This window comes from Pan paniscus, chromosome 10 (assembly GCF_029289425.2).
Source record: "Pan paniscus chromosome 10, NHGRI_mPanPan1-v2.0_pri, whole genome shotgun sequence".
NCBI lineage: Eukaryota > Metazoa > Chordata > Mammalia > Primates > Hominidae > Pan > Pan paniscus.
Window position 1 is genome coordinate 131,345,892 of NC_073259.2, and position 14,199 is coordinate 131,360,090.

Genomic DNA, 14,199 nt, shown 5'->3' on the forward strand with positions numbered 1-14,199 from the left:
GACCAACATGGTGAAACCCCATCTCTACTAAAAATACAAAAGTTAGCCAGGCGTGGCAGCACACGCTTGTAATCCCAGCTACTCGGGAGGCTGAGGCAAGAGAATTGCTTGAATCTGGGAGGCGGAGGTTGCAGTGAGCCAAGATTGCGCCATTGCACTCCAGCATGAGCAACAGAGCAAGACTCTGTCTAAAAAAAAAAAAAAGAGAGAAAACAAGAGGGTTGGAAGAGCTAAAGGCTCTGTTCCTTGTCCATGTGCTCTATTAGCTTCTAGGCTGTATGATGCCCAGTTGTGCCTCTGATGTAGAAACAAACACATTCCCTGCACGTTGATTTGCAAGATTTGTAAAGGTGAGGTTCCAGAATCTGATTTGCTTGTAAATTTATGTCACTTAAGCTGGATTTGACCTTACAGTTGTTTTTCTTTTAAAGCCATGCTTTATAGCTTGGCTTGTTAGAACTCTTCTGGAGTCCACGTAGAAAACAAATAGGGAAAAATACTGAGAGGTGAGAAGGCCATTGGGAGATTGCCAGTTGCAGGGCCTCAGTTCTGCAGTCTGTCCAGTAGGCCTAGGCGGCATGTCCAGTGCATACATCCAAGCACACCTTTCTCTTTGAGGCTGCCAATGAAGGCTCTTCTCACCTCAGTGACAGCTTTGGATGCTTACACATTCAATGCAGGGCTCATTCTACACCTCCTGTTGCGAGTGTACAGGACCCTTCCCCAGCCCAAACGCCCTGTAGAAAATAAAGTCTCTAGAACAACACCTAAGAAACCAGTAAGAGTGGGAAGGGAAATTTGGAGCTGGAGATAAGGGAGAATGGTTTCCATTTGTCTCCTCTCTCATACCTTTGCAACTTTCTGCCACATGCAGGAAGGGGACACAGCACCCATTTCGCTAGAGCCTGTTCCTGCTGGCCTTCAGCCTTGTCACGGCTGAGAATTCGCCTCATGCCTGCATCAAAGAAAGACAAGTCTCTCTCATTTGTCTTTGTCTACTGCTCAGCAAAGCAAATTCTCATTGCAGGTATTTAGGGCCTAAGGTATAGAGTAAGAATTAAAATCCCTTTGGGAGGCACTGTCAGAGACCACCACGTGGACTCTCAACACATCCAGTGCAGCCCATTTTTTCCCTGGCACCAGAGCAGATAATTCTTCCAGTGAGCACCATATGAAGTAGCTTGAAGTTAGGGGCCGTACTTTATGAAAAAGATTCCTGTAGCACCCACCAAAAGCCCACAGGATAAGCACCTACGAACTGAGAATGGCCTAACCATGGGGTAACAGGCCAACTCAATAATACTGCTTCTGGCCGGGCGTGGTGGCTCACGCCTGTAAACCCAGCACTTTGGGAGGCCAAGGCAGCTGGGTCACCTGAGGTCAGAAGTTCGAGACCAGCCTGACCAACATGGTAAAATCCCATCTCTACTAAAAATACAAAAATTAGCTGCGTGTGGTGGCACGCTCCTGTAATCCAGCTACTCGGGAGGCTAAGCTGGGAAAATCGCTTGAACCTGGGAGGCAGAGATTGCAGTGAACCAACATCAAGCCACTGCACTCTAGCCTAGGCAACAGAGGGAGATTCCATCTAAAAAAAAAAAAAATTAAAAAAAAATAAACTGCTTCTGATATTTTTTTTTCCTAGCATACACTTAAGTTTGCTGCACTTAAAATACACCCATAATGCAACTTCACTTTATCCCTACCTCTGACTTAGCAAACACATTCTTTCCCCAGCCAACTGTGCTAATGATATCACCAAAATGTTTCCATGTCAGATGGGAAAATACAGTTTGAACAGGCATCTCCTACCTCTTGTAAAAAGTAAAGTAGAGGTTCCTCTCCAAAGACTTTCCTCCCCATTTAATTTGGAATAAACGGTAACTTCTCTTCGAAGCAAAATTTATTCAAAGACCTGTGCTAACATTCCTAATTATCTGCTAGCCGTGGTAAAGAAATCAATGTACTTTATGTTCTTAGCTCCCACAATTCAGCCTAAATATTTGCCCTGGCATGCTTACACTGGTCGGAGCAAGCATTAGGTCATAGCCTGTTCCTCTTCCTTATTTAAAAGTGTTTTTACCTTTCTCACCATTCCACAAGTTACTTTCTTCTGCCTTCGCCTCTTTTAAAAAGTTTTAAGTTGCTTCCCAATCAGGACAAATACAGAATGTGAGGTCCCGTTCCAGCCAATGGAAACCGGACACAGCAGTAGGGTGGACGCATCAGGTTACAAATGACCCTGTCTCTTTGTTCGGTGTACTCTCGTGGCAAAACTGCTGGCGAGTGTACCCTTTCTGCAGGAAGTAAAAATGGCCTTGCTGAGTAAATTAAATTTATGTTCAAGTGCTATTTCTTCACAGCACTGGGGAACAAGCATTTCAAACACTTTCATGAGAGATTATTTAAAATAGCACTTCTTTAGACCAGGCGTGGTAGCTCACACCTATAATCCCAGTACTTTGAGAGGCTAAGGTGGAAGGATCACCTGAGCCCAGGATCCAGCCTAGGCAACACAGTGAGACCTCATCTCTGCAAAAAAAAATTTTTTTTTCCTTCACACACCCATTCATTCAATACAAAAAGTCTTTTAAAAATTATTCAGGCGTAGTGGCACACACCTGTAGTTCCAGCCACTAGGGAGGCTGAGATGGGAGGATTGCTTGAGCCCAGGAGGTTGAGGCTGCGGTGAGCCAAGATTACATTACTGCACTCCAGCCTGGGTGGCAAAACAAGACCCTGTCTCAAAAAAATAAAACAGCACGTAAGAATTCAAGGAACCCACATTTTAATACAAATTGTTAATGAAAATAAGCTTTATTACATCAAGTAATAAATACATACAAAGATGCAAACAGTTTTAGTCATTTTCTTCCAGATGTTTTTATCAACTTACAATAAACGCAGAACTGAGATCTACTTACAGTCTTAGTATGAAAGTGTTCGGGGGTCCTTGTTAGGTTTGGTGGGTTGCTCTTTCTTCTGTATTTATAACTTGTGCATTTTTAAAAATTGACTTTGAAGCACTAATAGTCATGCAAATGCTTAAGCAAAAAAGAAGTTACATTAAGCAGAACCTACACTGTATGGCAAATGGGAACCGGCTACTAAGTAAAGCGTGCTGTCCATATGCGTTCAAAACAAAATCCCTACAGTGGTATTAGCTTATGAAAAGGAACAAAGAACACCGTGGGTAACAAATGTATTCAAAAGAGAAGATTAAAGGGAGACAATGGTGTCTTGGAGGCAAACTACAGTTTGCTGTAAGATAACTTTCCGTGCATCTTTTAAATCAATGCTTAAAAAACAAAAAAAAAACCTGGGCAGTTCCTAGCTACTTAAAATGCAAATCCTAATTAACTGCAAAATCTTTTCTCAATCTTTGAGACTGTAGGTTCAGAGCCAAGTGAACCATGGGAGGAAAAACGAAACTGTAACCATTTTGAAAACAAGGGTTTCATCTGAACAGGGGAGATGAACTGTAACTTCTCATCTTGTAAAAAGATGGAAATCCTTCAAAACCAACAAGGCAGCTAGGATCTGGCATTCCGTTCCGTTTCTGCCAAGCACTCCCGAACCAGTCCTCTAGCGTGAATGATGCCTGAAAGAGAGGCAGAGACCTGAGGTCAGCAAGTGCACAGGACCAGCCAGCAAAGCCCATTCTGGAACAGCAAGAGGATCCACCCTTCCACAGCCTGTCCACAAAACCCTCAGACAGAAAGAGAACCAGGGAAACCTATAACCAAGCAACCCTGAAGGATGCTAACAATCTCATCCCTCTCTAAAGCCCTTCCCTCCTCACCACAACTCTTCCTGTCTCTCTAAACATTTTTTCCTGCATTCAAGGTGGCACCAGCAAGCTGTCCTTCCATGACACTGTTGGATGAAAGACATGTCTCCACCCAGATTCTTTTGCTTGACCCACTATGGAGATTTTTCTCTGGCTTCTTCAGTCTGAATTCTAGACAGGGCTTGACCGGCGTAAGTAAGCAAGAGAATGGCTTCAGCTGCACACGTGAGGGCGCAGAGAACTGACTGCTGCCCACGCGGGACCCTGGGTCCATGGGGACAACCCCACAAGACTGCAGCTACCTTCTGCCCGATGAATCTTCCCCAGTCTTTTGTCTCTGTGGTTTGGTGCTTACCTTTTTTTTCTTTCTGCCTCTACTGAACTTCATGAAATATGATCTTTTAATAGACACTAAGGATTCTATTCCTTCTAATACATGACTCCCAGAGGCCACTGGGAATGACATCTCACATCATCACCTCACAAATCTTAGAATCTAACTCAGAGCCTTGGAGAATGTTTTCTGTGAGGACCAGACAGCAAATATTTTGAGCTTTGCAGGCTACACAGTCTCTGACACAACTACTTCACTCATATTTTTTTTGAGACAGCATCTTGCCCTGTCACCCAGGCTGGAGTGCAGTGGCACGATCACAGCTCACTGCAGCCTCAACCTCCCAGGATCAGGTGATCCTCCCACCTCAGCCTCCGGAGAAGCTGGGACTATAGGCACGCACCACCACGCCTGGCTGTTTTATCGTTATTTGTAGAGATGGGAGTCTCACTATGTTGCTCCTGGCTTTAGCCTCCCGAACTGCTGGATTACAGGCGTGCACCATCACATCTGGACCCGCAAACGTTTATTTATGAACACTTAAGTCTGAATTTCAGAAACTTTCACACGCCCCAAAATCATGTTTTTTTCCAACCATTAAGAACCATGCCTGTCGCGGTGGCTCACACCTGTAATCCCAGCACTTTCGGAGGCCGGGGCGGGTTGGCCACTTGAGGTCAGGAGTTCGAGACCAGCCTGGCCAACATGGTACAACCCCATCTCTACTAAAAATACAAAAATTAGATGGGCGTGGTGGTGGGCGCCTATAATCCCAGGTACTCGTGAGGCTGAGGCAGGAGAACTGCTTGAACCCGGGAGGCGGAGGTTGCAGTGAGCCGAGATCGCGCCACTGCACTGCACTCTGTCTCAAAAAAAAAAAACAAAAAAAAACAAAAAAACCCCGCTATTCTTGGCTCCTGGCTCTTGGGCTGTAGTTGCCAAACTACCTACAATGCTCCTAGCTCCTAACTCCCTGACCCCTCTATGACGTGTTTTCACCCTGCTGTGACATGAGCTTGGTAAGCTTGGGCTTGGCTGTTGGCCAAGGGGTAGCACTAGGTCTTCCTTGTTACTAAAAGACTGGCAGTTTGTACGCATTTGCTGACTTGAACCAGTGCCTTTTCTGGGTGACTGCAAATTACCTGTTGGACTCTGGGACCCAGCATCTTCCCAGGAATTTCCATTCGGGTAACCAGCACCCCAGCTACCGGAGAGCAGCCCTGGGACCACCCAACTCTCCAGGCGAGACCAGGGTTGGGCTCTGCATCCCTTCCCCCAGGCCCTCTTCAATCACATCCTCTAACCCTGCTAGTCCCAACCTAGCTTTGAGACCCGTCAACCTTCACAAAGGTTTCATAAACTCCAGAGCAACCCCGCTCCTGGCAGCAGCCTGTCCTCAACTGGCCCTCGTGTCACTGGGGCATAACTTCAACTGCAGCCCCCATTTATGCTACAGATTTACAACCAAAGAAAGTTCCTCTCCCAGGCCGGGCACGGTGGCTCAACGCCTGTGATCCCAGCACTTTGGGAGGCCAAGGCGGGAGGATCACAAGGTCAAGAAATCGAAACCATCCTGGCCAACCAACATGGCGAAACCTGGTCTCTACTAAAAATACAAAAATTAGCTGGGTATAGTGGCACACGCCTGTAGTCCCAACTACTCAGGAGGCTTGAGGCAGGAAAATTGTTTGAACCCGGGAGGTGGAGGTTGCAGTGGGCCGAGATCGTGCCACTGCACTCCAGCCCAGGTGACAGAGCTAGACTCCATCTCAAAAAAAAAAAAAAAAAAGAATGTTCCTCTCCCAGGTTGCTTCTCCAGCCTTTTTAAGAACCCCAAGTCCCAGGCCGGGCGTGGTGGCTCACGCCTGTAATGCCAGCACTTTGGGAGGCCAAGGCAGGTGGATCACCTGAGGTTGGGAGTTCAAGACCAGGCTGACCAACTTGGAGAAACCCTGTCTCTACTAAAAATACAAAAAATTAGACAGGTGTGGTGGCACATGCCTGTAATCCCAGCTACTTGGGAGGCTGAGGCAGGAGAATCGCTTGAACCCAGGAGGCGGAGGTTGCGGTGAGCCGAGATTGCACCACTGCACTCCAGCCTGGGCAACAAGAGTAAAACTCCGTCTCCCAAAAAAAAAAAAAAAAAAAAAAACCCCAAGTCTCCCCTCATCTTGAATGCGTTCATGGGCTATGGCTCTGCTGCACTGTCGCCTTCTAAAATAGAAATCCTGCTCTCCCTCCACTCCCCTTTTATTTCAGAAGGTAGCAACCTGTTTAACGTCCTTTCGAAATCAGACGGACAGTCACACCTTAACACGAGTCCCTTGTGCTCTGTCATCTCCTGCCTGCCCTCCCTCTCCAACCATTAAAGAACAAAGTGCTCTCAGCCTCCCTCCCCAGACCCTAGCACAGACCCACACACTCCCTTGGGTCTCCCTCCAAAGAGGTGACAGCAGAGGGCAGTGCAGGCACCGATGAACCCTGAGCTTGGCTTCCCTAGGACCAGTGTCGGCCCACAGGAGCAGACCAGGCGGGGGCGGGGGGCACTTCGAACACACCCTTGAAAGCCAGCAGACCCCCTGGCAGCACACAGGGTAAGAAGGGCTCCCTGCCTGGGCTGCCCTTCCCAGAAGACCCCTCTGAAGACATCCAGCCCCCCAGGCCCCTCGCCACCAGACCCATCGCCTGCCTGAGGCCTCCACCGCAGACGGCAACTCTGTAACAAGACAGGAGCTCCCATGAGTGAGCCCCATCCCTAGCCCACCTTCCCACATTTTCCCCAAAAGTCTTTCCAGAGTTAAAGGTCTAGCACTGTGGTCACCGACAGGGCAGCGGGGCCGGGCTTACCGCGCTTCAGCCTCTCCATGGCACTCTTGCTCCCTGCGTACGTGGGTCTGATCTCCTTCCCCAGCTCTTCAATGATGGCCAGCAGCTCCGCGTATTTGCTTTGGGGCACCTGGCTGTTCCCAGTTCCCTAGAATCAGAAAGAAATGGGTTCAGCAAAATCAGCCGGGCGTGGTGGTGCGTGCCTGTAGTCCCAGTTACTCAGGAGGCTGAGGCAGGAGAACTGCTTGGACCCAGGAGGTGGAAGTTGCAGTGAGCCAAGATCACTCCACTGCACTCCAGCCTGGGCAACAGAGCGAGACTCCATCTCGGGGGGAAAAAAAAAAAAGGGTTCAGCAGCCTGACCCCAAGGCCACAGGCAGGTGGGTGGAGAGGGCCCCGGGCCGGTCAGGGTAGGGAACGCAGCCCAGCCTCAGACTCCTGGGGCAGCCACCTCAGCTGGGCCAAGGCACGTCCCATTCTAGGGGACAACTACAAGTTAGGGAGATGGTCCTCACCCTCCTATCCTCACACACTCAGGGAGGCCATCCAGCCGTCTCCAGGAAGCAAGTTTATTATCTCCAATGAAGAAAACAGGGGAACCAGCTCATTTTGGCACAAAAGAGTCCAAACAGCATTTCCCAGGATGCAGATGGGTGGGAGGGCACATCCCAGGTGCCAAGCCTCCAAGCCAGTGGGGAGACAGAGGCCACACCTGGGCCACCAGGACCACAGCGATCCGCCATGGCCCAGCCAGAGCCTGGAATGCATTCCCTTCTCTCATCCTCCCACTAACAGGGCCCACCCCCCAGAAAACCTTTCCTCCCACCACCACTGGGAGCCCCACAGCAAGCACCCGGATCAGCGAGGCTGGGCTTCCGGCAAGCCCACAAGCCCGCAAGCCCACAAGCCCAGGCTACCTCCCCTTGGCCACCTCCTCCCATAGACACGCCAGCTCCCTGGGCGAGGTCCTTGCCTCCCACCTCCTCCACCACCGCCTCTGTCCCCTGGCCTCGCGCTCTGTCCTGTCCTCGTCCTGCTCCGGCTGCTCTGCCTCCCCACGGCACTGCCTCCAGGCCTCACGGGCCTCCCGCCTGTCCTGGCGCCGCCGTCGCATGGCCGGAACGTGGCACTGCCAACTCCCGGCTGCCCCTCTGCCTGGCCTCCCACAGCCGCCGCTTCTTCAGCCGGTCCCGCTCACAGGCCCACACCTGCTTCTCCTCCTGGGGCAGGGCAGCCCGGTGGGGCATGGCCGGGGAGCCGCCCACTTGGCGAGGAACAGGCTCCATGGCGACCTCAGAACACTGGTGCTGGGGCCCAGCCAGGGAGAGCATCTTCCCGCTGGGACCTTCCCCGGGGCGGCTCATCCCTTGGAGATGTAGGGTGCAGCTGAGATAGTGGCGGCCCCATTCCTGCTGTTCGCCAGCCTGGGCTGGGGGTACTAGGATCACCCTTGGGCTGATGAGGAGCCCGGGTCTTGGGCAGTTACCAAGTGGGGGGGTCACAGTCTGGAAAGCGGTGGAACCAGGGAGCGGCCTCGCCCAGGCCACACTCTCAAATACTGGCCCTCGACAAGAGGCAGCTTGGCTCTCAAGACAGGGCCACCTCCTCTTTGCTGGGCCCACGCCCGTGGAGAGCAAGTGGGAACTGACCCTGTCTTCTGTCCCAGCTTGGAGAGCCAGCATCAAGGTCAGGCCTCACTTGCCCAAGAAAGAGGAGTGAGGAGACACACTGGAGGAACGCGTGGGGTAGGAGCCTCAGCACAGCTTGGGCTGCTGCCCCTTCCTGGTGCTCTCCTGTCCCCTCCACCTCACACGTCCCCGCGAAGCACCATCCCCAGTGCCCTCCATTCTGATGTGTTCTGAGCAGGAGCGCAGCCAGGGCCTTGGGCTGAGAAAGCTCCGTCCCATCCTTTCTGTTCCTTCGTCTCTTCCACCAACTTCTCTCCTCTGATGGTGGGAAGCATGTCTCCCCCGGCCCTCCCACCATGCCATCACCCCCATTGCCATACCTGGGTGTAGCCTAGGGACGGTGGCCCGTAGTCACTGAGCAGCTGGCGGTACTGTGAAGACGTTGCCATGCTGGTGGAAGGCGAGTGGACACTCCCAGCTGTGGGGTGGGGAGAGAGAGGCCAGGAGTCAGCTCAGCCAGTTGTACCAAGGCAAGGACTCTGGGTCCTGCAACAGCCCTTGCCCAGGACCCACACCACCAACTGTAGCAGGATGGAGAACCCTGCTCTCCACCTCCGGTTTGACCAGCATAGAAGATGGATAATGAAATGTAGCTACAAGGCACCTGACCATCCCCAGCTCTGCAGCAGCCGCTAGTCCTCACAGAGCTCCATCCCATCCAACCAGAACCTTCCAAGCAGCAGGGCTGCTCCCAAAGATAAAATTATTGCCACTCCTGGCCTCAACTCTGCCCATCCCCTCTCCCTGTGTCCTGGTCCCCAGAGGCTGAGAACGTAGAGGCCACATCACACCACAGCGCCACGTAGGCTGGTCGAAACCAGGCTGAGCTTCCAAGCCTTTTTGCTTCTATGCGCCCAAATCTCTGCTGTGCTCAACGACGGGGAAGACAGGAAGGCCTTGGAGTATTTGAGACCCAACCCTGGCTGGAGACAGGCACGCTGGACATCAAATCAGAAATCTAGAGAACACCATGGCCTCTGTGTGCCCCAGATAAAGCCCCTCAACCCCTCTGTGCCTGTCTCCCCCTCCCCAAAGAGGGGACCAGACTCTTAGCAGTCTATGCCCCAAGGGCTCTGTATCCCAAGACAGGAGGGTTGAGGCCCCACATATGGGATGCAACATTGGGGCCTGTCCAGAGCTGCAGTCAGTGACCAAGCAGGGCCCAGCCCAGAACGCAGCCTCCTGGATCTGGCAGGGGAGTCCGTGGCTAGGAGCACGCGGCCCCGCAATGGTGTCCCAGTGGCCATTAGCGGGTAAAGGATATCCTGCAGAATGACAAACAGCGGTAACCATGGAGAATTTACCTAGTCCTCCTCGGCAGCTGCCCGCCTGCCGCCCCCAGAGCCACACGGTCTCTCTCTCACACACACAGTGGGCGCCGCAGACTTGGCCTCGGGGACAGACAGCTGGTGCCAGGCTGGCCAAACCCACCAGCTGCTCGCTTGGTGTGGGTGAGGGGAGGGGCAGAGGAGGAAGGAAGTTCAGGGCCTCAAGCTGGGGGAGCCGGGAGGAGTCCTGGAGAACCCTGGCTCCAGGCCCCTCGATTTAGAGAAATGGACCTGAGGGGGTGGCCCCAGGGCACACAACATAGAGGAGACCAAAGCAGGGAGCCAGCTACCCCGGCACCTGCCCCTCTCTCCGAGAACGGGGACCGTTCCGAGCTGTCTCCCTGAGTCTCAGGCCAGCCCTGGATGCTGCCACTGCAGCCCAGGGTTATGCTCCAGCTTGGGCTGGAACTGCAAACGTGGACTTGGATCCTGAACTGGGCAGAGCACCGTGCCACTCCGAGCCTCAGTTTCCACGCCTCCCACGTGGGGATGATGAGACACGTGCGGATGATGAGACACGTGCGCTATAGGGGCGGGTTGCTTGGGAGGGGGACGCACAACGCCCACGATATCTGGCACGTCCATGGCCACTGCTGGAATTGGGCAGGGTGATGTCCCCCAGAGCCCCCTAACCACATCAGCCAAACCCCAGTTTCCTGAGCTTCTGATGTGGCAGCAAGCATGGCATGGCGAACACAGGCTCTGCCAGCACAGACCTGGGTTCTGATCCTGGTCACTACACCTCTCTGGCTCGAGGGCCAGTCGCTGGGGGTAGCATCGCGCACAGCACCCCAGGCGTTTGCAAGATCCCAGCGCCCTGGCAGGAGGGGTGCTGGCCACTTCCCATACACCTTCGCATACCCTCGGTGTGCCCCCGTCCTCTTCCCCAACTGCTCTGCCCACTGCTCCTCACCTCCCCTTTTCTGTCCTCCCCACTGGACTTCGTGCCAGCCCCAGCTGTGCCACTCCTGGCTGTGTGACCTCAGACAGGCCCCCCGCCCTCCAGTCCTCAGTTTCTCCATTTGTTAGAGGCAGTGCTTCCCAAGAGAAGGTCTATGGGCTCCAGATCCTACTATTTGATGATACTGGGGTTAGGTTTTGCAGGGCTGAGAGGGAGGAGGAAGGAGAAATCGTCCCATTTTGGCTGGGGGACGAGGAGCAATAGCTCGGTGACCCCAGTGCTCTGTCCAGGCCACTCCCTTGTTCGGGGGCGGGGGGGTGTCTAGTCCTGGAGAGAGATGGCGGAAGGGCTCCGAGTTCCACTCCTGGTCACTCCTTCCTGCAGACACAGGGACCAGGACACAGGGACCACGTCAGCGAAGGCCGTCTCGGCGCATCTCAGACAATGAGCGCAGTGTGCAGGAGCGAGGGGTTGGCAGAGGCCAGGAAGCTCCTGGGGCCAGGCGCGGCTCCCCACCCCCACGCCAGACAAAGAGCGCGGGGCCTGGGGAGCTGGCGGCCTTCCCGCCACTTGGGGCGCCTGGGGGGCTCTGGGGCGGGGGAGGCGGGGGCTTTGTCTAACTCCGCCACTGCCACCACCGGCCAGGCCGCGGCTTGGCAACCCGTGAACAGGAGGCAGGGCTGCAGGGCGTGAGGGATGATGACAAGGAAGCCGGAGGAGCAGCGGCGGCAGCGGAGAGTCCATCTTGGATGCAAATGGCAGGAGGGGAGCTGGGGTTCTGCAAAGGGGCCCGTGGGGGGTTGGGAGGGGCACCAAAAAGCCCAGATCTGGGGATCTCGGCACTCCTGGAATTCTCCACAGGACAAAGGAGAAAAGCTGAGTACAGGTGCAGCCAGCCCAGAACAGGACTTCAGGGGTCCCCGTGAGTGCCACTGTCCCAGTGACCCCAAACCCCGAGGGTCCCAGTTTAGGGCCCCGGCCCCAATGACACCAGGGTAAGCCTGAGCTCAGCCTTGCCCAGGCTGGCAACACCAGCCCCTGCCCTCCCCACAGGCCAGAGGAAGAAGGCTGCTGGCAGTCCTACCTGGCAACAAAGCCCGTCTTTGTAAGGTCTGCGGACCCCAGAGGAGGTGAGAATGTTTGAGAAAAAAACAGTGGCTGTTTGCTCTTTGGGACTCCGAGCCCACAAGTGAGCAATTCAACTCTCCCTCCGCACCCTGACGCTTAACCCTTTCCTGCCCCTACACCTCAGTGTCCAAGATTTTTTTTAGGTATCGTTTTTATGGGTCCCACTTCGGATTTGGGGGGTTACGAGGTCAACGTTTGCAAACAAGGCCCAAAACTCGAGCAGGAGAGCCAGCGTGGCACCGGTGACCAACGGGGCCACTCCTCTCCTCGTCGAGTCCTTCCCCCCACCCCGCCCCGCAACACAACCGCCTTTTGGGGAGTCTGTTTCCGACCAAGTGTCAGAGAAGAAGGGCCCCAGTGAGGTCACAAAGCCCGGCACCTACGAATCCCTCAATGTTGTGCCCACTCCCCGTGGCTCCCTCGGTCCCCTGGGCTCAGCCCGAAGCTGCCTGACAACTTCTGGAGGAGTTTCCTGGGAGCGCCCGGCTGCAGCCGCAGCCCCAGGAAGGTCGAGGGGAGCCCCTCCCGGCTTCTGCATCGAGGGCCTTCCAGGGCCAGCCCTTGGGGGCTCCCAGATGGGGCGTCCGCGTGACCCACTGCCCCCACGCCCGCGCGCGGGCCCCAGCAGCCCCAGAGCTGCGCCAACTTCGTTCACTCCGCGCTCACCTTACGGGGATCCCCGCGTGACCGCATGGGGCAGCCCCTGCTCCCACGCTCCCGGCCGAGGCCCCCGGGCCTCCGAGTCCGCTGCCCGCCGGCGACCCCATCCTGGTCCCAGTCCCGGCGGCCCCGCGACCTCAGGGCCCCCGGCAGCCCCGCAGCCCTCCATCCGCGCCCGCCCGCGCGGGTCCTGGCCCTGCCCGCAGCGCCCCCCGCCCGGGCTGCTTCACGACCCCGCTCCCCAGGGCGGCGGGGCCCCGCGCCCCGCTCCCGGCGCGGCCCGGGCCGCTCCCGACTCCCGCCGGCAGGGGCCCTCGCCGAGCCGCCCAGAAGCGGGAGGAAAAAGGAGCCGAGAACAAGCCTCCCCCGCCCTCGCCCTCGCCCGCCGCGCTCCCTGCGATCCGCAGCCGCCGGCGCGGGGGTCACCCCGGGCCGCCCGCCCCGCACCCCCAGCCGAGGCCCTCGGCGTGCAGGGCGCACCAGAGAACTTTCGCGGCGCGGGCTCGGGAATCATGGCGGCGGCAGCGCTGCCCCGGGCCGGGACCCTGAGCCCCCCGCCCCCGGCCTCCGCGGGCGCCCCGGGCATCCCCGGGCCGGGGCCGGGGCCGGGCGCGCGGACCCCCAACTTGGCGGCGCTTGGGGCGCGTCGCACGCGGCTCACTCACCGGCGTTGAGGGCGGCGGCGGGCATGTGCGCGGCCAAGTTCGGTTTGTAAGACATCCCCCCGGGCGGCGGGCGCGCCGGGCGCGGCGGGGCCAGGCCGCGAGGGCGGCGGCGGCGGCGGCGAGGCCGGGCGGTAGCGCTGCAGCCCCGCGCCCGTCCGAGCGCCCGCCGAGCGCCCGCGCACTTTTTGTTGTCGGCGGCTCGGGCCGCGCCGGCAAATATGGCCGTCCGCGCCCTGCCGCCGCCGCAGTCTCACCCAGGCCCCGGGTGCGGCGCAGGGGCGGCCGCAAACTTTCCGCGGAGCCGGCGGGGCGGCCGGGGCCGGGAGGGGGCGGCCCGGCGTCAGGGGGCGGCTCCGCCTGCGGCCGCGCCCCGCGCCTCCGGGTGCGCTCGGCGCCCGCAACTTGCCAAAGTTTGGGGGGCTGGGGTCCCGGCGGCGCCTGAGGCCCGCGCGCGTCCGGGCGGCTGCCCCGCGCCCGGCGCCCCGGGGGTGTGCTGGGGGCCGCCCCCGCGGCGGCTGCGGGAGGCCAGGGCGAACCGGAATCCGAAGAGCACTTTCTTCCCCTTGATGGTGGGGGCAGGGATGGAAAATTACCTGGAGAAAATGGTGGCGAGTGGTGTATTTAAGCACGTAGATCATTCCAGACGCCCAGGTCTGGCCAAGCCCCAGGATTAGAATAACCGATGCTTGACATTGATTTCAAATAAATTTCATGTCTCTGTCTGTATGAAGTGGTTTTTAACCCTTTGGGGATCCAAGACTCCTTTGAGACTGACAAAAGCTTAGAGGCCTTCTCCACCCCTCACCCCCCTCCCCGGAAAACTCATCCCTGAATCGCACAATTTCGTGCGTAGACTCACTCCAGTATTTAAGGGAAGCA

General features: G+C 56.3%; 1 protein-coding gene across 5 annotated transcripts; it reads right to left on the bottom strand.

Moving 5' to 3' along the window:
• Positions 1 to 2,798: 2,798 nt before the first annotated feature.
• Positions 2,799 to 13,636, bottom strand: CDK2AP1 (cyclin dependent kinase 2 associated protein 1). 5 transcript variants are annotated; one of them, XM_034934757.4, is made up of 4 exons: positions 13,321 to 13,636; positions 8,959 to 9,056; positions 6,972 to 7,098; positions 2,799 to 3,601 (listed from the first exon to the last, which is right to left on the bottom strand). In XM_034934757.4, exons 1-4 carry the CDS (start codon positions 13,373 to 13,375, stop codon positions 3,534 to 3,536), a joined length of 348 nt encoding a protein of 115 aa, XP_034790648.1. In that variant the 5' UTR covers positions 13,376 to 13,636; the 3' UTR covers positions 2,799 to 3,533. The 5 variants fall into 5 exon arrangements, with proteins under 5 accessions (XP_034790648.1, XP_063449826.1, XP_003812168.1 ...); XM_063593756.1 differs by lacking the exon at positions 13,321 to 13,636 and adding an exon at positions 13,136 to 13,218; XM_003812120.5 differs by lacking the exon at positions 13,321 to 13,636 and adding an exon at positions 12,662 to 12,827.
• Between the last annotated feature and the right edge of the window lie 563 nt (positions 13,637 to 14,199).